The 27,720-nt window shown below is 36.1% G+C and overlaps 2 protein-coding genes across 4 annotated transcripts in view; one reads left to right on the top strand and one right to left on the bottom strand.

The window, feature by feature from the left end:
* Positions 1 to 27,720, bottom strand: part of LOC114243329 (TBC1 domain family member 12) — a 56,747-nt gene that overhangs the window by 27,757 nt on the left and 1,270 nt on the right. The gene's annotated exons all lie outside the window — the stretch shown is intronic.
* Positions 5,025 to 27,718, top strand: LOC114243330 (polyprenol dehydrogenase). Of its 3 annotated transcripts, none has more exons than XM_028174788.2 (3): positions 5,025 to 5,176; positions 26,095 to 27,016; positions 27,253 to 27,718. In XM_028174788.2, the coding sequence occupies exons 2-3, from the start codon at positions 26,315 to 26,317 to the stop codon at positions 27,604 to 27,606; spliced, it is 1,056 nt and encodes a 351-aa protein (XP_028030589.2). In that variant the 5' UTR covers positions 5,025 to 5,176; positions 26,095 to 26,314; the 3' UTR covers positions 27,607 to 27,718. The 3 variants fall into 3 exon arrangements, with proteins under 3 accessions (XP_028030589.2, XP_028030590.2, XP_028030593.2); XM_028174789.2 differs by lacking the exon at positions 5,025 to 5,176 and adding an exon at positions 25,588 to 25,945; XM_028174792.2 differs by lacking the exon at positions 5,025 to 5,176 and adding an exon at positions 25,588 to 25,892.

Genomic DNA, 27,720 nt, shown 5'->3' on the forward strand with positions numbered 1-27,720 from the left:
AACCCTTTCTTTATTGATTCATCATTAGAGGATGTTTCCCCTGATGCCAGGTAATCGTTACCTCCTCGGATATCGTACTTGTTTTATGAAAAGTTTATTGGAAAATATGCGCATCAATCATCGCATCGAACGGTATTTAATTTGACAATAAAAAGAGTGGTTCTCGATTGTACGCCAAACCAAATTAAAAACGGGTTCCCACGAAGCGAAGAGTTTGCTATAAGATTTTACAACGTTTTACATGATATTAAAGCGCGTGAACATAATCATAACGTGAAATGAAAGTTGCTTAACAGCTTTTTATTAGCTGAAAGCATAGTAAGCACAGCCCGCCATCTCTGAAAAACTGAAGACATTTGGAAATTTGCATCAACCACTCCTGGAAAGTCTTGACGAAAGAAAATAGTTTTTTTTTCCTACCTAAGCTGATATTCTGATATGATGATTTCAGCGTAACCTTAACTAGTAGACAAGCTCACGGGGCTCAAACCTGACGACGTTGCTAACACTAGCTCTAGCAAGAGCCGTGCTTCGCAGAATCACCACCGGATCGGAAACGCGACCCATTGAGAAGATCTGGCGAGAAACTCAGTGGGCTAGAAAATAGACTCAAACGGTCAAACCGAACAGGACCAAACATGGGAGTTGAAATCCTTCCAATTTCGTAATCCAAATTTTTTGTGACCTCGGAAACTATATGTATTAAAATATCGAAAAATAGTAATAAGTAATATGTAGTATAATGTAAATAAACACTATTGATGTATTTTTAATCACTCCCAAGGACTATTAAAGATAAGTAGGAATAACAAATATATCGAAATACAAAACAAACTGAATTATCTCAAAATAAACATTTCCGAGAGTAGACATGTTAAGAAATGAGAAGTATAATAATTATATCAATATGGAAAATGACGAATTGTCTCTGTAAATACAGTAAGTTAATATTTAATTCGTCATGTACAGAAAACGAAGTGTAATGAGAGAAACATTATTGTCCAATATATAAATATATGAGAAATTATAGATATATGTACGCACACGTTACTAAAAATTACAAAACCTTTCTTTGTTCTACGAATTACATGCAGTGAATGGATCACACAAGAAATCTTTTAAGATGTGTATTAATTAGTTTATTGATATGACTATCCTTATTACCAGTCTGTTTACGTTGAATATCAAGCCTGGTGCTTGCTGGCTTAAAAGTACAATTATTTCGATACATTTACGCCAATTCTGCTTAGTGCGATTGTTTTTGAACAAGATCTGATTAATATTTCTTAAAACCTTATCAAAATATTAGTATTTGTATAAAGTCTTAAATATTTCTTCCAGTAGAAACGGTAAATAAGTACAGACTAAATATAAAACTGCAGAGTGTCATGTCGTCATGTACTCATAAAGCAAATGATTGTAATTACTAATAATCGACTGCACACATTAACCAATTAGACAATCGATCATTGGCGCATAATTAAACAACTACTCGTAATTCGTGTTCTCTAACCCCATATGATTCACAGAATAAATAAATATTCTGAAGAATTTCAATTGGCAACGAAATTCGAGAGACCGAGATTGCAAGATCAGCCGGTGTCGTATTCCACGAAGTCTCTCGTGAGTTTCACGAGACATGAATAACGTTTATTTGAAACATTCCTTTTGCACGGGTATGTACACGGGTTTATAGTACGTTATGATTTGTTTTAAGCAGAACTTAACAACAAAAGCAGTTGCAATGCCCAATAAATAAAACTTTACACATTACATTTGACTTTTCCTTATGATTGACTTATGTATATGTATATACACACGTACTCCGAGTTCAAAGTCTCAATTTTTTCTTTAAGTTGCGTATTTCGAAGCCGTCTTTGTCTAAGGATAATAATATATCTGGTGCACTCGTACCGAGCGATGCGAATGTACCAGTGATAAAATCTCACATGCAATTACCAATTTTCCTATTATAAATACGTACTCAACCCATATTCAGATATAGGTACCCTGATATTTAGATGCAAATAAAATTCAAACTAACAAAAAAATTTGATTAGCATAATTACTATACAATCGAGACAGCGAACTTGTGTCACAAGATGGCCGCATTCATGCCCCATAGACTCCGGTAACCACATTACGGTAATTAAGTCGCGTGCTCAGTCATAATTCTGTTATGTTTTGCTTAGTTTGATGAACGAGCTCACAGCCACACAGTTAAGTGGTTACCGAAGCCCGAGACGGAAGTTCTAAGTCTCAGTTTTAACAGTACAACGGCTGCCCAACCCTTCAAACCGAAACGGATTACTGCTTCACGGTAGAAGTAGGCGGAGTGGTGGTATCTACCCGAGCGGACTCAAGACGTCCTACCGCCAGTATAATATTTGGTACACTAATAAATAAATAAAAATAGTACATACTACAAGTCACATCAACAAAATATCCTCATAAATATCTATCCAAAGACACGATAATGTTTTTGAAATTAAATGACAGAGATTGTCGATCAACACGTGATTAGACAGTGTATTATTTTTAATGTTTTTTTTTTCTAATTATCGCCTAAATATTAAAAGACTTGACGCGGTACGACTGAAGAGGTCACTTTACTCGAGAGCTCAAGCATGATGAAGTATGCAAAGATTAAACCAGTATGATAACAATACAGAGGAACTCATTATCCGAGTCATTTGTTTACTAGGTATTACGTCATCCCTCTGTTATTTTGTAAACAAAAAACGTTATTGTTACAAATATTTCTTAACAGTATTTAGGGTCTGAGCATCTGTCGCTATTTCAGTACAGGACTTCCACGCTTGACAGAAGTTATTTCAACTCGATATACAATAATTGCTTTGGCCTTATCTATTACTAGATGTGCCCCGCGGTTTAAGCTTACATTAAATTTGTAATTAAATAATACTAGGTACTCATAATGTTTAACACTTTGATTATAAACACGTATGCATGCGTGTGTGTGTCAAATACATGGTAGTGTGTGTAATGTTTTCTTTATTGATTTAATGTATCTTTTATGTATTATTTAAAAAAAATATTAGCATTGTGCATTTCTTCTCTATATTCTGTATAAGTGTGGAAAATTTCATACTCCTCCGTTTGCGCAATTTTCGTAAAAAGAGATACAAAGTTTTTGTTTCACGTATTAATATATTAGATAATATAACGTTTCCCGGGATAAAGAGTTGCCCCAGACATTTTCTGGTACATAGACTAACGGACGATTTCCAAATTCGTTGATACGTAAAGACACGTACCACCGAACACACAGACTTATTGATTATAGCGGATCCAACCGACATTGCCCGGGTCATATCATGTACCGTGATAAATAAATATCATATATGTATTAAACCAGGTTGTATTTTGTGTTCGTCGTCCAAACTTTGTAACTTTAAAACTGTTATAACAATGTTTTTAATGGTCTGTGTTTTTAATTGATACGCCGGAAAACGGAATTTAAAGTGGATCTATACGCATGCCTTTAACATAGTTGAGGCCTATAAAATCAAAGGCAGCTATATCCAAGTCTGTCAAATATTCAGGTAAACTACAAAAATCGGCCGGCCCTAAACACGTCATTACGGATCCTCCCGATCCATCGAAGTACTGCTCTTGCTAGGGCCAGTGTTAGCAACACTCCCGGTTTGAGAATCTGTAATAACTTTAGCTTCGTATAGCTACGATATTCTTTATTTTGAAACAGATTTATAAAGAATGAGAATATTACTAATAATCTGAATTATAAATGATAAAACTTCTATTATTAGTACTTAATACAGAGTAAACTTAACTTTTTTGAACTGAATCTGTTAAAGATTTAGCTGCATTTGTTATAACATGAAAACACTAAAGCATGTTCAACTAACTAAACAAGATAGAGCCATTGTTAATACACTTTACGACATTATGGCGTTTAGCTGCCTTTGATTTTATAGTCCTCAGTTACAATACATTGACTGTGCACCTTCTATTTATGCCCAACTTGTAATGAAGCTACCTGAACACATTCCAGTCCATACATCGAATTAGTTAGAAATACATAATTCAAATATTAAGCTTCATTGAACGGCTAATAGGTCATCGTTCACTAATCATTAATAATCATTTATCATTAAGATTAACATAATAACTATCTACTTGACGATCCACATGTTACCGCCCAATCAATGATTACACTACGTATCGTATAATATTAATCGACTTAATTACATCGCTTTTCTGACGTCACACAATTCAGAAGCCATTATCGCACACAAATTAATAATTATCAGATATTAAAATATTAATAGAATGAGTCCATAGCATTCGCTCATTTAGTTGCACGAGGTTGGACGCTAATCATATAAAAAATTAATTAAAATAAATAATAGTTTAAAAAAACTAAAAACTACAATATTTAAGGCTCTGTCCCTAGCATTGCTGAAGTCCATGGGCGACGGTAACTACTCACCATCAGGTGGGCCGTATGCTCGTGTGCCTAGAAGGGCAATTGAAAAAAAAATTACAATGAAATATATATTTTTTTTACACTTTTCAATTTAAATTTATTAAAATTTATTTTCCATTTTTTTAGTTGAATTTTATATAAAGCGTGTTTTTCAGTTTTTTGAAACTATTATTTATTTTTCATTTTTTAGTTGAATTTCAATTTTTTCGATATTTATTCTCAATTTTTTTAAATATTGAATTGACATCGGTCCTCGATAAATCTACAAAGTTTGAATGAAATCTGGCCGTTTAAAGTGGGTCAAAATCGCGTCTAAAGGAGTCAGTTACAAACATACATACAAATGAAGCTAATATAAAGCATGTAAAAACAATAATTTAACGCATTCAGGGATTGCAATCGATATACAGTTTCAATCATAAACCATACATAAAGTCACGTACAATAACAACATAATATTACAATGACGCTAGTCGATAACGTATCAAAAAATTTCGTATTCAAGAGACGCCCATTCGAGTCCATTGTGAGCACGATACATTCCATTGTTCGTTCGTGACCTTCTCTGCATCATTATCCAGTGTCGTGCGATGATTTGTGCGCAAAAATACGTGTGCGGGTGCATTATCCTGTCTAATTCAGCCGGGTAGCAGTTAGGCGTACTGATTTGAAGGGTGAAGCAGCCGTGGTACATTGAGATACAAGGTAGGTCCTTTAAGGAATATCTAAATAATCGGCGCTTTAGAGCAGCGCGTCGCGAACTGCCTTATCTCGATACAACTGACCCCCGTGGTACATTACAATTTCGATTTCGCATTCCTGTAATCACTTAACACGAGACCATCTATAGTAAGCTATTTTTTTTCTCCAATAAATATACCAGGTTCGAATAAAAACAAAACGACCTACACTCATAGTCAAGGATCTCTCATGTTATATGGAGAAACACACACACGAAACTAGAATACTTGAATACCAAATATCTGTGACCCGGACCCCAAAGCCCACTGAGTTTCTCGCCAGATCTTCTCAGTGGGTCGCGATTCCGATCCGGTGGTACATTCTGCGAAGCACGGCTCTTGTTAGAGTTCGTGTTAGACGTCGTTAGGTTTGAGCCCCGTGAGCTCACCTACTAGTTTAGTGAATCTAGAATAATCCCTCGTGGTTACTAAATACTAGAATAAGTAAGGAAAAAAACCGACCCGAGTGCCTCGCAATAAGACAAACAAAGCGATTGATACGTTGTCGTCGACGAAAAATTTTCTAAACTAGTGGTCCCGCAGTAGTCGAAATTCGACTATAATTAATTGGAATTGTAAATTTGTACACTATTATGATTGTATTTTATTCTTCTATAATCACAAATTTTGCCTAGGCTACTCTATAAAAAAATATTAATAAAGACAAACAATATTTAAGCTATTCTCAATTTGACCACAGACGTCCGCGCAATTTTCGTAAAAGGGATACAAAATTTTTGCTTCACGTATTAATATATAGAAGATGTTTCAATAATGCGTTACCTTTCTGGTGCTTCGGAATGCGTTCCGTAATCTGACATCGTGACCGGCTTATAAATTTTAGTTATATATTTATTATACCCTAGATAGCAAGTTCGACAGAAGGTTGGGGTCCCACAATATTTCGCTTTCAGTTTCATCAATTAAGTTTATCAATAGTGTGTTGATGATGGCTCATTGTTGACAGCCTGCAGTAGGTAGGTGCTTTGTTACATGCACAATATAAAAGTTAAATGTAAGAAAGATATTCTTCTAAGTAGCTCATTTGAAAAGACCCTAAGTGTTGCTAGCTGAGTCGTAAGCTTTATAAGGTATGTGTGCCACTAAAACCGAAATCGCTTTTCGTATCTACAAATATCTGCGGAGGTCGTCATCATTTTAACTAACTATTTACTGAGTAGATTCAGTAATCGATCAGTTTTTGCAACCTTCGAACACACTCTTCGGCCAACCCATACCCTGGGTCAGGAAGGTCAAGTACCTGGGAGTCACCCTGGATGCATCCATGATATTCCGCCCACATAAAAAATCAGTCAATGACCGTGCCGCGTTTATTCTCGACAGACTCTATCCCATGATCGGTAAGCGGAGTAAAATGTCCCTTCGGAACAAGGTGACACTTTAAAAAACTTACATAAAGCCCGTCATGGATTACGCGAGTGTGGTGTTCGCCACGCGGCCCGCACACACATAGATACCCTCCGATCCCTACAATCTCGTTTTTGTAGGGTTAGCCGTTGCAGTTCCGTGGTCCGTGAGGAACGTCGACTTACACGACGACCTGGACATCGAATCGACCCGAAAACACATGAAGTCAGCATCGGAACGTTACTTCGATAAGGCTATGCTTCATGATAATCGCCTTATCGTTGCCGTCGCTGACTGCTCCGCGAATCCTGATCACGCAGGAGCCAATTACCGTCGACGCCCTAGACACGTCCTTATAGATCCATCAGATCAATAACCCTTGCATTAGACGGCTTCAACTCTTGCACTAGGAGCAGGCTTACGGACCCCGGTAACCCTACACGTCGAACTGGGCAGAGTTCGACGTGCAAGCTAACCCATGCATCAGCCCGCTGAGTTTCTCGCCGGATTTTTTCAGCGGGTCTCGATTCCGATTCAGTAGTAGATTCATTCGCAAAGCAGTTGCTCTTGAGTCATTAGGTCTCCTTTATAGGCGCTCGAGCATCTGTTAGCAAACCCCTCTCGGCTGAGCCTTTGCTCGCCCATCTGTCCTGGTGAAACTGGAAAGGCCTCTGGACCACCAAAAAACCATCATTCATAAAAAAATAAAAAATAAATTTGCAAACGAATTTGAGTTAACGCTTCACTTGCGTTCTGTTTAAATATAATATGTTTCACCTTCATTATAATACTCTTTTTTTATGGCATCAGATATCAATTATATTATATTTCCATCATTAGACAAAATTACATCCTCAATACGATATTGTTACTAATGTCCACATTGTACGGTATAATTTAGATAAAAACAATTTAAAAAATACAATAATAATTCTCTTTGATTCTGATTATTCTCGTCAGGATATTAGGCAAAAATTATTGTATTATTTCTTTTATATGTGTGCAAATTTACAAGATAAATAGATACGTGGATACAAGTCAAGACAATCAAAACGAATTAAAATGAGACGAAATTATATAATAAATGACATATTTTTGAAGAATTGGAAAATTGTATATAAAATTTGAATGTTTGGATCTAAAATTTAACAAATGATTAAAAATCATAGAAGTATTCATTCAAACACAAAAAGATTAAAATACGAAAGTACCAGACCTATTCAAATAAACGGATATTTCATAATACACATGACATCTATACTAACAAAACATACCTTGTCGGTATATTGTTTGCTGAAAGAACATACGCAGAAAACACACACAAAATAAATACATTAAGGAAACGAGCAGATAAAACTCAATGAACTATACTGTATTTGTATGTACGTCAAAATATTTTTCCTTATCGCGAATCATTACGCGAACAAAAATGTAAGCATGAATCTTTCTTCCTTCTCCCTAGTTTGTTTGACAATGAATTTTGTGCTGAACAACAGAATAAAAATGCGACGTATTCTTCAAACAAAAAGTTCCCTTTTGCTTGAATTATTTTAGTCATCATCATTCATCATCATCATTATCCTGCCCTTCTCCCAGTTACCTTAGGTCGGCGCAACATGTTTTCTCTTTCCATACTCTTCTATCATATACCATTTCTTCTCTCACTCCCGTCTTACCCATATCGTCTTTCACGCAATCCATCCATTTCTACTTAGGTCTACCCTCTTCCTCTATATCCTTTTGAATTATTTTGTAGATATACTATTACTATTTTAGTAGATATACTAAAATAATACTAGACACAAGTGTTAAAGCTCCGTAGTAATATGTAAGATTTGTAGCTATTTCATATTTTGAGTATTCAAATAGATACCTAGAAACGATGATGCAGGGTAGAAAACTGTTTGAACTCCACATAATTCCATCGTAACTTGGAAAAGGTTAGAATCGTGTTCGGGCGATTAACAACGTGAGGCCAAACGGAGCATGAAGGCAGACAATCCGAAATAATCTTAGCTAATTTCGACGCTTCTCCGCTCATTTAATTAAAATTAAAATAGATTCACCACGGGAAAGTCGTGCTTATTTTCGATCAGTTCGGGTTTAAATATGCGGATGCTAATTACATAATTGATGTACTAAAAATGACTTCATCTACCGGAGGAACCCTGCTACATTCCCTATATTACATGCAATTGTATTTTATTAATCCTCTAATTCTTATTCTGTTAGCTAAAAAAACTATCATACACAACGAGCATTGAAGCCTGTTAAATCCATCGATCGACAGTTTGGGAACCCATTTTGAAGTATTACAGCCGTAATTCCGATGAAAACTTACCTCATGGCTCAAGATGAATCGTATATATGGCAGCTGCTTAGTAATGAAAATTAAATAAAAACCCACAGAAAAAAGTTTCGAGTTTTAAAAGTTTCTGGATCTGCGGTGAAACTTCGGTTCCTCTGAATTTTGTGCCGCACGCGCCGCACGCTTATGGAGATTATTAAACGGTAGGCAGCGGCTTAGCTGTGCCGCTGACATTGCTGAAGTCCATGGGCGACGGTAACCACTCACCATCGGGTGGGCCGTATGCTCGTCTGCCTACACGGGCAATAAAAAAACACAACTCTTAGCTAGTTTTCAATCGATCCGCGAAATTGTACATACATGACAAAACACCTATTTAAATTAACCACATGCGACACTAAGTGTCTGTCGCAACTGTTTCTCAACCTCCGGTTTCCATCTCGAGACGACGTCGGACCGCTTAAGCCGTGAGAAGTAAGCAATCTCTGTCGTTAAAATACGTGAGTGACCTCAGTAATCATCGCAATGCAAGCGGACCCTAATTTTGGCACGACAACCAAATAGAACACGAAGATGAAATATTTGTGTACCAATATATTTTTTACATGGAACACTTATTTGAAGAAGCCCAAAAAGAAATATAAAAAAACAGCATTCAATGATCAATGGTCAAGGATAAGTAATGAAATTATAAAAACCAATGAAACAAAAAGTTTCGTTGAATTGTCTGTGATGATAAATCAATTGATCGAAAAACTGATAAAAGAGACAGCAATAATATTGATTGCACTAATTCATTAAAACAAGAGTTGTGATGACGTTAATATTATATTTCATGAAACTATCCAAGATATACAAAGAGAAGTGAACGACAATAATCTGATCATAACATCGCGATCTGTTAATTCAGACGTTTTTAAGACGCAACAGCGGCGTTACGGTAATCGCAGTTCGTTTGATTCACGATAGCAATCGACGTAGTTCAATCGATGGAATTATCTATCTTAGATATTACTTTAGAAGACGATCGATATAAAAACTCATCTCAAAGCAGTCAAAAAACAAAGGAACGTTCGTGACAGCTGTCGTGTCTTCCGTGATTAATACATTTCGTAACTTACCTATCTTCATTTAAACAGTCTACACGTTACGGAGCTACAATAATATTTAATAGATTCGTATGAAACGGATAAAGAATTTCATCCACGTTCCTTGGTCGAAGTTTTATGAATACAAAATCGGATAAGAGTCTCGGATTGCTTATTAAATGCTGAAAATCTGTTTAGAATAAATGTTTTTTTCCCCCCTACATATTGGCTGGTAGCCTCAGAAGCTAATCCAGCTACGCCAGGACGGGTAGATGAGCTCACGGGCTCAACCTGAGAGAATTGGCTAAAACTAGTCCTAGCAAGAGCAGTGCTTCGTTGAATCTAGCACCGGATCGGAATAATTGTTGATATTTATGTTCTGTATGGATAAAGTATGTTTGCATAAGGGACTCAGCAGCTTTTTTCCTGTTGAAGATGAGCAGACGGAATTACAGATCAACTGATGTTAACTTAATAGAGACCATAAGCGACCCTATCACAAAGTAAATGCAGATGACCTAAGATATTTGGAATTTTTTCTGATTTTATTAGAATTACAGGTGTCATTAAAACCGGAATGCATGCGTACTACGCGGCATGAATGCGGCTAGTGATGGTACTTTCTCGGGTACGTGTTCCTAATAACACCTATATACTAGTATGTCCAAGCGACATAGATGGTACTGATCCGAACTAAAACGTCTTCGGATCACTCAAAATAAGTACACCGCCTTCTTACAGTAAGACTTTTACCATTACTATAAGACCACGATCACAAAACGTAATCAGAGATCGACAGCCTCGGTTAAAAAATGGGAAGCAAACCTCAATTTCACAGTGGAATCGTTGCTAATTCGTATTTATTCACGATCAAACCAAACACAAAGCGAGAACTCACGAAGATTTAACTGCGGCTACGTCAAATGCCAAGGTCATCACAGTCATATAAATAAAATGGGTATATAATGAACAAAAACAATGACGGATCGTGGGAAACGTTAAATTTGTCCGGAATTATTTTCTATTACGCGCAACTTATATACCGAATGTTAACGCAAAAAAAATGGTTTATTACGTAAACCATTTTTTTTTTCAAAACGTTATCAGCATGTAATTTTATTTTATATAGTACAGCATCTAGATGCAAATACACGGCTTTGTAGTACCCAAGAGTTTGTCTATGTCCGTGGAATTACCGATGTCAATGACCGAAGATAACCAGTAATGATTACGTGATTCGTAGGCTTCATCTACGTTCAATCGCAATAAGAAAACGAGATACGATTTTTGTGGTGGCTTTCAATCAATCATCACGTTTGGTATATCATGTATCGAAATAGTCATTAATTTTATTATAATTTGTAGTTGCACAATGTCAAGTCTATAATTATTAAACAGATAATTATTTTTATGACGTCAGCGGACGTTCGTAGAATTTGCGGTTATATAAATACAAATAAAACCTGTCAATTTTGTGCATACTGTGACCTTGGCAAAATTGATGCGAAATTGCCAAATGGAGTCAAATTTCTTTATAAAAAAAATACAAATAAAATCAACCAATGTGCTTACTAACGTTTTTTTCTATGCCACACTTGGTCGACTGATAGAATGTCTGCACAAAGTATAATAAATAATTAAATAATAAAGCGACCGATGAATACACTAAGTAATAATCATTCTCGTTAGTACTCTTTACTTCTAAAGACGAAACTGAACTTAATATCAAGCTATATACTGTCAAATTTAGATAACCTTGAACACATTCAGAAAGCTGAAAATAGGTACGCTAGCTCACAAAGCCATTGAATGGTTTGTAATGAGCGAGCCACTATCCGTCCAAGACCTACATACGAGTCGGGTCGATCCCCCGCACGGTCTACACGAAAATGGAACACAAATATTTACTCATCCCAATTCAAAGCCACGGACGGAGACGGCGCATAAACGTTTTTGTATGAAGATAGATGTGTGTGCGGACTAGAACTTAAACAAGGGGAGAGTTTGTGAATTTCGAAAGTGCGTTTAATTCTGATACATTTACGGTCCATACTTGTTTGTGACACAGGCTAGACCCGAACGAACGAAGGATCGAGCCGGATATCAAGACGGATCGATTCTCCTAGTCATGCAGCTTCAAAATATGAGAGCCGCACTATTTTGAAAAAAAGGAATTAGTTATTTATTTTTTGCTGTCAAAATGAGTTTCAATCGAACACAGACAACGAGGTCAATTTAAGGAAAAAACTCATGTAAATCGTAGTTGAATAATTTAAGTTACCGGTGGAACTAAATACAAGATAATACATTCACACAGGTTGAAAACAACAATTTGAACAAAAACAGTTCTGTGAATTTAATCATATTTTCTTGCGTATACATATTATATATAAAAGACAAATTTTATTTAAAACGCCGTTTAAATATAACAAACAAATTGTAATATGTAGTTACACTTGAACAAACAGATCCATTTACCTATTTATGTTGTTACATTATTTAACGGCCGTCTGGTGTAGTGGTAAGTGACATGGTCACTACACAAGGGGGTCGCGGGTTCGAATCCCGCCAAGGGAAGATATTTGTATGATAAATATAAATGTCTTTTCCAGGGTTATGGATGTATATTATATATGTGTATGTGTATAATAAAAAATCTTACATTTATTTCCGTTATCTGGTACCTGTAACACAAGTTCTTTACGAACTTATCACGGGACCAGTTAACGTGGCGTGATTGTTAGTAAATATTTATTTATTATAAAAAAAAAAAAAAAAAACATTGAAATTTCGCTTACTTCGCTACAATACGATACGTGGAGGCAACCGCACAGGTAGGTAACTAATAAGTTTACAATAACCACTATAATAATTTTTATACAGAAAACTTACATACTATTCGAACGGGTACACATGTTATCTTCAACACGGAATCACTTCTGAACGTGTTAAAAAATAAGAACATAAATGCGAAATGGAATAAACGTAAAGAGTACACTTTATCTACACAGCTCTACAATGTTACTGAAAAAAAAACCACATGTGTGTATGAGTATCGAGAATACATCATGTGTAATAATTATCAGAATATTTAATTAATGCGTAATTAAAAATACGAAACGATTCTAGCTTTGTTCTCGATTGTAATCGCAGATATGGTTACTGTCAGTCATAATATGTCGGATGCATTTTTTATTAGGTTAAGCTGACCAGTTAGTTCTAAACGTATCGCAGCTGCCATTAACAAAGACAATACATAACTGACAGCCTTTCAACTGTCAATGTACGAGAATACATTAAGTACGGTATTACGATTCTTAACTTACAAAATCTTCTCTCATACAATAATTATATTGATATATAAAATATAGAAAATTTATCATTAATGCGATTGGTAGGTTGTAGCCAGAATGAGTAGGTGTACCACATTCCTGCTGAATTCCATAGCAACAAGTCGCAAGTTCCTACTTTGAGAGCATAGAACTTTCATAGAAGCTCAAGTTGCTGTAATAGATGGTAACATTAATGTTGTGTCGTCAATATGGTCCGGTTACCATTTAAAACACAAGTCGTGGTTGAGCTGTTTGTGAGCTTTGCCGACTGAGTTTCTCGCCGGATCTTCTCAATGAGTCGCGTTTCCGATACGGTGGTAGATTCTGCTCTTGCTAGGGCCAGTGTTAGCAACACTTCTGGTTTGACCCCAGTGACCCAATGTTAGGGTGAAGCTGAAATAGCCTATCAATGCTATCAGCATAGGTAGGAAAAAAAAGTAACCTTATAGGTATACCATCCATGAGGATGGTGAGGTATCATCGCCTTGCCTATATCTGTCATCAAGCAGTAATGCGTTTCGTTTTAAAGGCTAGGGCAAATATAGTACTGTAAAAAACGGACACTTAGAAATCTAGTCTCAAAGTGGAAGGCGGATATACGTAGATGGTCCATGGGATCCGGTAATCACTGGAAGAGGAGGGTAAGAGACCGAAAAGAATGGGGTGGATTCGAAGAGACCTACACTCAGCATTGGGAGGACATGGGTTGAAGAAGAAGAAGAACAAATTGAAATCGTGATTTATCGGATGATGCGTGCTATCCGACATATTAACGGTCCAATCATATATAAATTTTATTTTTCGAAATGTAAGTTCTTCCCACGTTAGGATTTTGATTTTAAAACCAAACAAAACAAAAAATAACATTTGTTCTTATAACACTTATTACGTTACATTTCATTATGTACGTAATTAAAAATGAAATGAAATAATAATACGTATTACGAAACTGATATTAAACAATTATACTGTGAAATGATTTCTTTTTGGTACTTTGCATATTTACACGCCGGCATTATGCCAGTCGCGCGAAATGCGAGTGTCACTTTATACACTTGCATAACATACACACATACATACATAATCATTGATATTATATCACATTACAAAATAAATAACTTTCTATTTTGTATAATAGACGTCGATTTATAGAAGATTTTCTAGATGCTGTACTATCTATATAATAATATATAAATCTACAGTGGTTTTTACGGATGTTCCGTTATAACTACTGAACCATGCATCCGATTGCCTTTAAACTTGGTATCCATGTAGAAAATACATATACATAATGAATAGGCTAATATTTATATGAGTGTAGGACTCCCTAATAATAATGACAATAAATAATAATGTTAATATTAAATGCCCAGTGAAGCGAACGGGTACCAGCTAATACTTACTTAGTCTGGCCATAAATACTGTTACAAAGAAAAAAAAAATTTTTAAAAAATTAGTATAGTATATACAAAATTAGTTGCTTCGTCTTGATTAAAAATAATCGTTTACGTAATAAAACAATTTTTTTTGCGTTCATATTCGGTATAACTTGCGCGTAACACAAAATAATACCGGAGAAATTATACATTGTACAAATTATACATTGTTCACGTACATAAAACGTATACATTGTATGTGTCTATGTGAACTTCAGATACAATTTATGTGAACTCAATTCAAAGGCCAATCAAAGGGGGAGGCCTATGCCCAGCAGTGGACATCCGTGGGCTGATGATGATGGTGTAAGTACAATTGACAGAAACAGCAATAAAATTCTGATATATACAGAGTACGTTATACTTTATTGACCATCAAGATAAGAATAAATCATATACGTTCCTATTAGAAATTTATTTTTCGAAAATTACATTAGATATCACTTCTCGGAAATCTTAACCGTTGAACGTTGGGTGATCCACGACTATACCATACATATATACACCAATAAAAAAGTCAACGTAATCATGTATCTTCGTATCAAACAATTATGAGAACCTTCGCTTCATTTAAAAAAAATTAACGCTTGTCATTGTTTTTATTTTATTCTGTACTTTACATTCTTGTGCTTTTATCTCTTTTATTTACTTTCTTGTGTGACAAACAAGATGACTTTATCATTAGTTCCGACTTTTGTGTCATCATAATTATTTGGTTAGCAGCACCAAAACCCTAAGCTATAGTTTAAAAATGACCAAGTCAATGTTAAGCGTACACAAATGCGAAACAATTTTGGACAGAGAATCCGATTGAAATTCGAACAAAACGTTTCGGAGACACGCACAATGCCGATGCTAACTAAATAACGTGTCGCAACAATGAAAGTGAAGAAAATACTTCGAACTTTACGTAACTCACGTACCTAACGTACAACAATGGCTTTGCGATCGTTCTGCCGCGGACGTAGCGAGAAATTAAAAATTTCACAGGCTTTTTTTTAAATGATATAAAAATTTACTAACAATAGTGAGCTTTTTGGGATCGGAAGATTGAAACGACAGTTGCTGGCAACAGATTACAATGTGGGAATTTGTATTACGACACTGGAAATACCTTTTGAAGTTATACTTCTTTAGGCGCGTTATGAAAAATTGATGAGAGTGAAATTTTACGATGCACGCGCACCGTGACACAAAATTAACAGAAATGAAGTTGCCCACTAAATCGCTCATTACAATACGACCGACGTAACTTGGCGAGTCTGAATATAGCCGCATGCATGTACACTTGTAAAAAAGTGTTATTAGCATTCATTTTTTAGTAATATAAATGACAAAATTTAATTTAATTCATACTAAATATTATTAAATTATTAACGTTAAATATTTATTATTAATTATTTAATATTTAAAAAAAAAGAGAAATAAATTTAATAAAAATAAAGTATAACTTCTTACGCGCGTACCCACGCTACACGCACCCTTTTTTTTTCAGAAGGTACTTACTCTTCGACTGTGATTGTTATTCTGGCAAGCCACTCAACATTGGTCGAGGTTTCCTAGCCTTTTCATTTTTTATTTTATTTTATTGCTTAGATGGGTGAACGGGTTCACGGCCCACCTGGTCTTAAATTATTACAGGAGCCCATAGACATCTACAACCTAAGTGTCGCCACTCACCCTGAGACAAGAGATCTAAGGTCTCACTTTTAACAGTACAACGGCTGCCCCGCCCTTCAAATCGAAACGGATACTGCTTCACGGCAGTAATAGCAGGTTGGTGGTACCTACCCGTGCGGACTGACAAGACGTCCTAGTAATAAATTAGATTACAGTAGATTACAGTTATTTAATATTAATTAATAAGTCAAATACTATGTAGAAATACGAGGCGACATCGTCACAATTGACTAAACCCTTAAAATAATTGTTAAAAAGAATAATCAAACTCAAGATCATCAACGAAAACACGTGCTTTATAACAGTTGAACCAACTAAACCAGGCCTCCGTCGCTTTACTACCAATTACACCGGCCGTAGTAACAAATAAGCGTTGTGCTATACCCATCGCAGAGCAATAAAAAAGTGGTACTCGTAGTATTGCGCAGCAGATCCAATAAAGAAAGAAAAAAGTCTGTACTGCATTAAATCTAATAACACAATCAAAAGTCCGGTATCGCTTGAATAAGAGATGACATCATCCAGTTCTCAAATGCAAGTATGCGTAGAAGAAACAAATTCTCAGAAAACTGCATATGGTCTTCAAGCGTCCGAATCTATTACGTAAATAGAAATCAAACTCGATATTCTAATCGACACAATATCTTATAATCAAACCAGTTTTAAGAGCAAGGCTGAAAACCTTTGCATTTGATGTGTGAGACTAAAAATACACATGAACAAAATCATTCAAGGAAACATTAATTTGTCTATCTTTAACAATAATTCGTAGTGGTAATATAGAGAGGGTAGAGGTCCCAGATTCCTTTACAAACTCACAGCATATTTCGGCACTCAGATGACAGAACACCAACGGAGGAAGGGTTTGCGAGATGACACAATACACCTAAGCAAATACCTCTAGTCATCACACCACCACAATTCTAATATACATCGTCCATGCATTATATAACCTGCCCGCTGAGTTTCCCGCCGGAATTTCTCAGAGGGTCGCGATTCCGAACCAGTGGTAGATACATTCGGAGCCTTTGTTCACGAATTCGGAGGCGCTCGGACAGTTGTTAGCTAATCCCACCCCTCCTGGCTGAGCCTTCCTGTCCTGGTGAAACTGGAAAGGCCTCCAGGCCACCATTAATCCTAATAAAAAAGTAATAGCTATATGACCTTGCGATCAAACACTCGCGTCCTTGTCCGTTTCACGAAACACAACTGTTTATTGATGGCAAAGAAAAGTAACCGAGATGACGTAACGACTCCATCGCTATTTATAAACATGCGACCAGTTGGACGTCTGGTGACGTACAACTCAGTCAGGAGACACACGCTTCTATTATTATACAACGTCGATCTATTTCCAATTTAACATGTATTATGCCGTGCATGTTTGATAAGCTCACTATATTCAGTTTGAAACATTGATTCTAACAAATATGTTAATTTAAATTGTATTTCACGATGTGTTTCGTCATTTTAATGACTTTTGGATGCTTTAAACAAATACTGGCCGGCAAGAGGTGGATAAGGAGAGCCGAAGACTGGGCTCAGTGGTCATGATTGAGAGAGGCCTAGCAGTGGACGACTGTGGGCTGATGATGATGATTAAACGAATTTTAATATTGATCTTCAAAATCTTTATAACTATCTGTCCTATATATGTACAATTACAATATTTCCTCACGAGTTCGTTCACATTATAATTTCCTTCATTGTTATCGTTAGGCGATACATTAACCTCGCACGGTTTTATTTTTTAGGTCGACATTGTAGCACGTAGGCGTATTCCAGCCGATTAACCGCTTTATCGAACGGAAGACCGGTTTAAAAAATCAAATGGTAAAATTATTGGTTCGCAACTTTTTAGCAAAGCACCACAACACGGAAGGATATTGTACAGTTCGTGTTATCGTTCTCGATCGTGTAAAAGCTAACTCAAATTTGTATGGAGTTGGAACAGCGCCCCTAGCGGCAAACGTTTTTTTTTTCCTACCTATGCTGATAGCCTTGATAGGCTATTTTAGCTTCACCCTAACGTGACAAGTGAGCTCTCGGGGTTCAAACCGGAAATGTTGCTAACACTGAGCCTAGCAAGAGCAGTGCTTCGGAGAATATACCACCTGATCGGAAACACGACTCACTGTGAAGATCCGGCGAGAAACTTAGTGGGCTGCGCCAAACCTAGACAGCTGTTCCAACTCCATACAAATTTGAGTTAACTTTTACGTTACCGATATTACGTTAAAAACTCGTACTAAGTATACAGAAGGTAAAAGCAAAAAAAAAACAATTTCAATAATTAAATCACTAGATGTATGAATGTAACCTTTAATGTCCGTTCTTCCGGTACTGGTTATAAACCGAGAAAAACAGTAGATAAGTTTTATCAAAACTTCCGTTAAATTTTTGACAAAAAATGAGTTTTGTGTTTTTTTGAACAACATTTTTAATTACAATAATATATACACAACGTTTTAGTAGGAATATTTTCCACCTACACCACAGAACCACCTAATGTGAATGTATAAGGTTATGCTACAATTGACATTACTTGCTTAGAAAAGAAAAAAAAGGATGATACTGTCAAATTAATTGGTGATAATGAAAATGCCTGTAAGACTACATTTTACACGATTTTGTTTTAATACAATACAACCACAACCGGTTACAGGCCTAAAGACCGTTTTGAAGTTACAAAAACAGTTCCAGTTGAATCTTTGTAGTATAAAAGAGGAAATACCCGGATTTCATAAAAATCTCTAATAACGAAATATTTAGACAGGACGAATAAAAACGTCACTCAATAAATTGAACAGCACAAAAATTGAATTCCACATAGTTCCATAAAACGTTACTACAAAAGAAATTGGTAATGGCCATGACGAAAACGTTCATCACGCTGTAGCCCTGTTTCCTGCATCAATAAAGTATATGTCTTCGACCACTGCGTTCCGTTAACGACCGGCCATCAATCGTCGACGATTCCCCGTATTTTATAGAAGACTGTATCCACTGTAATCCAACGAGTTTAGATATATTGAGATACGAGAATGAAGACTTGTATATCTATTCATGAATAACACCTATAAATCAAAATTGTCTTCGCCATAAGAACACGAGTAAAGACACTAAAGTATATGGAATTTTAAATATACTTTTGTAGTTTTTATACCATATACTACTGAATCACTGTCCTAAAAATTACTAAACCTTTACAAAACTTAACAATAATTTTATCAATACCGATCTAACAGTTACCGACAATTTGACCTATGGTTTACATGTACCTACCAAACGTATTTTGATAACATCTATGAATACAAAACAGTATTTCGTCTCAAACCCTTTTGAACCACAAGAGGTCGTCGTCCTTAATATAATCTACGGTGCGTGTCGATTCAGAGCCCCTGACAGCAGATAGCCAGTTATTTCTTAATAACACCGTTGATAGAATTATACTTTACCCATGGAACGGAATAATTTCTTAAATTTCAAGTGGCCTAAAAGATTATACATATTATGCTTTTTTTTTGTTATTCGGACATACGAGGGCAAGATTTAACGTGACCCATTGATGCTTAAGAATTAACCAAAAACATAACGTGCCTTTGCACCTTATGTTTTTGGCACACAGAAACCCTTGGCATCTTTGCAAAGTTGGCATAAGAACACAGTATTGCAAAATTACTAACGCATGAAAGTATCGATTGCCTTAATTGCGCCAATATCTCGTTCCTGCGTATTATGTTATCGCTAATTAGTGGTTATGTGATTAAGATTATAAACTACATAACGGCAACAGGACGTCGAATGCTGATCGTGGATTTCATTAATTTCTACACTGACCTATGGGAAGCATGTTGCAACAAGCGAGTTATCTTATAATAATACCTTTTTGTTTACGTTGAACGCACTAAGAGAAAATTGTGGGCATTAACAGGTAAAGCAATACACAATAATTTACTTTCTTTCTAATAAATTACTATTGTTCTTCCTTTTACACAGGATCTGACATGAGTATAGGCCACAGTAGCATCCTCCATCAATCTAACAAAAAACGGATAGGATCGAACGAATCGTTGTCCTGATTTACAAATGCCAAGAAAAATTACTATTTACACTAATATATATTTCGATGAATGTGCCTTTCTTGAAAGGCGCGAAACTGATTTAACTAACCAGAAACCGGCTACTTTCACACTTCGCGTCATCACCATAATATTTGGGGCATTCTTTATAAGTTATGTTGATAGACAAGCTATGGTCAATCAAGAACTGAAGATTGTGTAAAATGGCCCTAACAATACAATGCGACTTTTACCATTTAAGACAAAGCACGAGAGTGAAGTCTTAAGCCATATCATCACCATCAACATAAGGATGTCCACTGCTGGGCATACAGCAAATAGCAACACTGACATATGAGTCCATTCAAACCGAATAGATAGTTGACATAACCAAATGCATATCAAGGATGTCACCGAGAGCAACTTTCGTCTTCTAAGTTCTACCTGTTAGCACGCTAGTATTGAGTGCGTTCACAAATCGGTTTACCTCATCGAATATAATAGAGATTGCTTTCGTGCATCGATTAAATAAGAGACTGTATAACGTACCGAAACTTGTACTTTCACCGTACTAAATAATTACATTTTCACCGGCATCGCTATGGGTGACCATCGAAGCATTATTACACTAACAAAAGAAAGCTAATCGTTTTGTGTCTGAATTAGCGGGCTGCTTTCACAATGGAGTATCGGCTACTTCATTATTCTTTTTTTGTTAATAAAACAAAACATGGTAATGATTACCCGGACCAGGATGTCCCTTTTTGATTTTTACAATTACAGTAAAGCTTACAGTTTTTACTTAGACGGCTGAACGAGCTTACGGTTCATCTGATTTTAAGCAGTTACCAAAGGCTATAGACAATCACAGCGTGAATGACCCCACCCACCTCGAAACTTGTGGTCTATAATTGGACAAATTATAATTTTGGTGAATTTGTTTTTTGACACAAAAGTCATCCGTGAACATAGTTTACATACGTATATTCGGAACATTGATAATTGCCCTGGAACGGTTTTAATACTAGCACATCCGCATCTCTCGATACGACGACTTGGATATACATATATAATATATAGTACATATGTACGCTTGTTTTCTACATATTACAATAATATAATTAAACGAATCACAACAGACACTCCTCCAGATATCATGAAAACTGATTTCGTAACAATCACATCAAATAATGATTACGTAATTATATTTAGATTTAAAAAAAATTTGATAAAACGCCGGACGTCGCTTGCGTTTATCGAATTGTAATGTTTTGTCGTTAAAATTCTCAATAAATAACTTACATCGAAAACAGATAAATTATTCGTAGTTCATTTATTTTTCTTCACTTCACTTAAGAAGACGAATTGTTTTATTTTTGTGGGACTAATACTATGGTTTCATTGAACTTCGGTGGGCCAGCCCGAAGGCTTAGCCGAGAGGGGGCTAACAACAGCCCGAACGACTACGAAGATGGCTCTTTTGTGGATCTAACATCGGTTCGTAGAAGAAACTCAACGAGCTAATGCTACAGGCTATATGTCAAGTCGAACTCTTCCACGAGTAACGTGACCTGTTCCTTGGTTACTGCTAGCGTTAGTTTAAAACTAATATCCACCAATAGCACTAAGCATGGATTAGATGGATCCATCAATCCAAGTACAAAGCAAAGTATCTTATTAACTTCTTGTTCAACAACATTGTTATTGTTTTTTTCAATTAACAGCCGATTTTGTGTCCTACGTCATTGAATGAAAAGAGGCAGAACAGACTGCAGAACCACACATATTTAGCTTTGTAATTTCTTATGGATGATGCGCCGTATTTGTACCTTGTAGGTCGAACATCAACCTGAGCACTTCAGTTGTGTAACAAACAATCATTCGTTCCGATTTTAAAGATCTATTAACTATCATCAAATTATAATTTGCGTAATTACTGGTGATAGGACCTCTTCGGAGTCCGCGCGGGTAGGTACCACCACCCCGCCTATTTCCGCCGTGAAGCCGTAATGCGTTTTGGTTCGAAGGGTGGGGTAGCCGTTGTAACTATACTGAGACCTTAGAACTTATATCTCAAGATGGGTGGCGCATTTACGTTGTAGATGTCTATGGGCTCCAGTAACCACTTAACATCAGGTGGGCTGTGACCTCGTCCATCCATCTAAGCAATAAAAAAAAACTTCTTGTGATGACATTTTTGACGTAAATACCTTTTTTATGTGTGAGCGATGCGAGCCAAGTCTATGTTTATAAGCTACGGTTTAACCCACAGACACAGCCCACTGAGTTTCTCGCCGGATCTTCTCAGTGGGTCGCGTTTCCGATCCGGTGGTAGATTCTGCGAAACACTGCTCTTGCTGGGGCCAGTGTTAAAAACACTCCGGTTTGAGCCCCGTGAGCTCACCTACACGTTAGGGCGAACGAAATAGCCTCTCAAGACTATCAGCATAGGTAGGGAAAAAAAATAAAGAGCTACCGGTAACGACTAGTCTGCCCACTTAAGAGCTATGAATAAAAAACAAACAAAAAAGCATACGATACGTCTTCTCACATTATTAAACCGCAATACGTATTAACTATGTACGATGTTATGAAAACAAAACCGAAACATTTACCCTACGGTTTGAATCGTATCGAAATATTTTAGTTCTGTTTAAGAATTCAAATATGACTCAATATTGCTCTTGGTTAGTCACTGAACACACTAAAACGGTTCGTGATTCATGGTGTTATAACCATAATGAGTTAAGCACGATCACTAATCACTATGTTTAAATGAGACGAAGATATGACAACGCAGAATATGAGATTAATAGGCCACCGGACACCAGAAACAAAACAACAGAAGGAATCAATCAATCACCACTCAATCACTATTTCTGTAAAATGTGTATTATACATTTGTATTTAATATAAAACCACTAAATAAAAATTAGTAATTTTAACGGTTTAAAAGCGTTCTTCAAGTAAACCAAAAAATTCAATATAGGCGCGCAATGTCATATTAATCTATAATCTATAGTAAGCTCTTAGTATACTTTGGCCACTAAACGACATCACACAAAATGAATATCCAGTTGACTACTAAATATTGAAAACGAATTTTCTAACACATGAGAACAAAAGCAAAATGGAACATATTATATGTATGTACTTAGAATCGTGCTGAATAATCCTAAAGAGAACATAATATACATATCGTCGTTGTCAAACCAAACTCTGCTATGTGCGCTTTTTGAGATTTTAACTTTTTTACCTTTTCGTATAGTTCACAGCCATATCTACTGTATAAAAAAAACTGTTATGTGTCTATAGCATTAATATTTATCTATAGATTTCATTTGATATAGTTCTTAAAAATTCACCTTCATATAAAATTTTATACGAAAATGATTTTACTCGTTAATTCAAAATAGAGTTTTTGCACATAGCGGATTTTGATTTGACAGCGACGATGTTATGTCAAGAACTATATTACGCACATTTATTTTGACGTTCAGAACCGAGATACTTCTGTTTAATTCTAGTAAATATAAATTATTGTGTTTAATTAATGTTTTTTCTTATTGTCATTAATATTTATGTTGTTTGTCGTAATGGTAGCTTGACGTCATCGGCTTGAGACGCACCGAGTACGATCAACCAACAAAGCGATGTTCAATAACAATAAAATAATTTATATTTTTGTTAGCTAATATCACACTATTCGCAAATGCTTAGCGACGATCTCGATACAGAGAGATAAAAAGAGAATACCCTTTATTGCACACCAAAACAAAATTAACATTAAAAAACAGTCAACAAGCAGATATTGCATATTGCATTTGTACAATAGGCGGTCTTATTGTTAAACTAGCGACCCGGCCTCGCTTCGCTTCGGAAACTGTAATTTATTATTGACTTCTCCACTATTTAATGATGTTATTATACATATAAACCTTCCTCTTCAATCACTCTATCTATTAAAAAAAACCGCATCAAAACCCGTTGCGTAGTTTTAAAGATTTAAGCATACATAGGGATATAGGGACAGGGAAAGCGACTTTGTTTTATACTATGTAGTGAAACGATCTCTTCCAGACAACCGTTTACAGCCTTCCGACAACAATATCTTAATTGATTTCACTTGAACAGTCTATTTATTTAAAATTGCCTAAAGTTATACCTTACCAATGGATAGCGATCCACAGTCCAAGAGTCTAGAGCCTAAACCGAAAACGTACACCTATTGAACACAAACAACATTAATAGAAGCCATAGCTTCTTAATTTATTTTGACTGACTCGGTGTTGGAGTTAGCGCTCCTGACTACTAGGTTGAGAGTCGCGCGTCTTCAATCATTCGTGTGATGAATAGGTTCATTTGCTCGTTGATTGGATGCGTAATATCTTTATATTTATACTATCTGTACCCGTCCGCTTTGCTGGGCATTTAAAATTAACAATATTATTTCTCACCCCCACAACGATTCTCATCATTAACGCCCCCGCAACTGGTGTAGGGAGTCCAACACTCATATAAATATTAGCCTATCCATTAAGTACATGTACTTTCTACATGGATACCAAGTTTCAAGTCAATCGGATGCATGGTTCAGTAGCAATAACGGAACATCCGTAAAAACCACGGTAGATTTATATATTAGTATAGATGTTTATACTTTATATACTTTGTTCATATAATATGTATAGACATAAATGAGGGCGCGTCTGGCACGGTGTTGTTTTGAAAAATGATGACATCAGCGTTGATGACGTCGTTCTCTTCATTATTATCATTAGCTTACATATTGTCAGTAATTAAAACTTACTTCTAAGCAATTCCTTTTATTAATGTGTACAATAATAACAACCGAGAGGTCTACTACGTTCGGCCATCAAGCCGTAATGTATTGAGACTTTTTTCCCTAGCTATGCTGATAGCCTTGAGAGGCTATTTCAGCTTCTAGGGTGAAGCTGAAATAGCCTCTCAAGGCTGACGCAATCATTTCAATAATGATAGGTATTTAAAATAAAGAAAAACCAGTGAACCGATTTCAGTGCACGAGGATTCGATACACGCATACGTCGATTGCAGCCTTGCGTCACGCTACGCACCATCGAGTGCAGTAGTTCAAAGACCCCTTATTAAATCTCGACGAGAACTAGTCTTTACCGCTACAGTAAAGCGACTCAAAGACGACCAGATGCGCCCGAACACAGATCGCCGAACCCTCTCCGCGCCACACCAGGGGGCGACCCGAAAATAGCAAGCGTCACAATAATTATTCTGTAATAAGGCACTTAAACTAGTTTTTTGTTGTTGTTAATGCGGCAATTAGAAATCAAAGCGGGTTAACGATAAACATGTATAGTATATAGTGCGCATGCGTCGTTTCAATTCGCAAAACAAGCGCGTCTGACGGCTGTGTGAGTATTGTGCGTCCGTGTCCCTCCGACCTCGTTCGATGTTGATTTTAAAAGTAAACAAAATATAATATCCTAGTTATGACGTCACAAGAAAAAAAAACCGTCTTCAGTTTGTTTTAGCTATTAAAGTCGTTAAATCAACTTGGACAGAAACGAAGTTTCGTCTCGCTTACTAACATTTTATATTATCTATTATTTTCAGTCACATTTGAGGTCAAGCAGCGATAACCCGTCACTTAATCAGTCCGGATAAGAAATTTGTACTTTTAGTACATCAAACTGGTATTGGCCTGGACACCTTAGGACTAACGGTAAATCAAAACAATAAACAAGAGCCATAGAGAAAGCGCGGAGGATCGAATCGAGTGAAAGCAGCCAGTGACGGAGACCGCGCCGCGTCGTGCGGACGACAATAATAAAACATGTCTGTTATTATAGCATCTGCTGTTTTGAGCGCTGCCGCTTTTTATTGGTATGTAAACCGTGATAAACCAATCAAGCATATACTGAAAGAGATTCGGTACGCGTTGGACATGCAGGGCGCTGGGGCGGGTGGCCTTATTGACGACTGGATTAACGTGTCGAGGAACAGAATTGCGTTACCAGATGCGGCCGGAAAAGTTGCGGTCGTCACCGGCGGAGCAAGGGGCATCGGCACAGAAGTCATCAAGGGCTTACTCAAAGCAAACATGCGGGTGATAATCGGAATACGAAACCCGGAATTGGTGCATAAATTATCTGAATCAATGGAGAATGGTCAAAACTTAGAAGCTTACAAACTGGATTTGAAATCGTTAAAATCCGTCAAGGAATTTGCTGATAATGTACTGCATAAGTACCCAAAGATAAATTTACTAGTAAACAATGCCGGGATAATGTATGGAAAGTATGAATTGACTACAGACGGTTTTGAATCACAACTCGCTGTGAATCACCTGGGGCATTTTTATTTGACACACCTACTTTTGCCGGCTTTGAAGAAAGCTGGAAACTTATGTGAACCATCAAGGTTCGTTAATGTGACGTCATGTGGCCACTATCCGGGACAAATATATTTTGATGATATTAACATGAAAGAGCATTATGATGAAACAGCAGCTTATGCACAATCCAAGTTAGCTCAGGTAAATACAAGTCAGGTTCGATACTTAGGATTAAAACACACTTACAGCAAGGCAAGCTTCATTATATACCAAAGACATATCAACACCATTACTTATGTTATAAATGCATAATAATGCAATCACTTTATTTGTTCAAATAATACTAATTTCCATCAATATCTCAGTAAATTTAGCATTTTAGAGACTCGTACTGATGAAAAGTACATTCTTATTTAAGATAATTAATTTGTTTACAGTTAATGACGGCAAGATACATTAATAAGATTATGGAAGAGAATAATATTCCTGTCAAAGGATACTCAGTGCATCCCGGGATTGTCAACACTGATTTATTCGATGGTACAGTCTTCAAAAGAGTTTTTCCATGGGCTATGAAATTATTCTTCAAGACGCCAGAAAAGGGAGCCGTTTCTATACTCTTTGCGTGTTTCAATGAAGAATTGCAGAAGCGGGGAGGATTATACATTAGTAATTGTATTGAAGGGATCAGTAATAGATTTTCAAAGAATTTGGAATATCAAAAAAAACTTTTTGAGCTATCCTGTCAATTAGTTGGAATTGATGCCGAGAACTTTGGAAATACTGAATAAAATTTATATTGGAATTTTCATAATTTGTTCTATTATTTAATTTTTATTGTATTTATTCATTTATTGTATTTTGTATAAACATTGGTCTGATTGAATAAACAATTTTTGATAAGT

The sequence above is a fragment of the Bombyx mandarina genome, chromosome 11 (genome assembly GCF_030267445.1).
Source record: "Bombyx mandarina strain Sakado chromosome 11, ASM3026744v2".
Classification (NCBI taxonomy): Eukaryota; Metazoa; Arthropoda; class Insecta; order Lepidoptera; family Bombycidae; genus Bombyx; species Bombyx mandarina.

Bases quoted from the DNA above. Each gene is read 5' to 3' on its own strand.
- LOC114243330 (XM_028174788.2), top strand. From the start codon at position 26,315: ATGTCTGTTATTATAGCATCTGCTGTTTTGAGCGCTGCCGCTTTTTAT. The intron at 27,017-27,252 runs GTAAATACAAGT...ATTTGTTTACAG, and splicing joins CACAATCCAAGTTAGCTCAG to TTAATGACGGCAAGATACAT.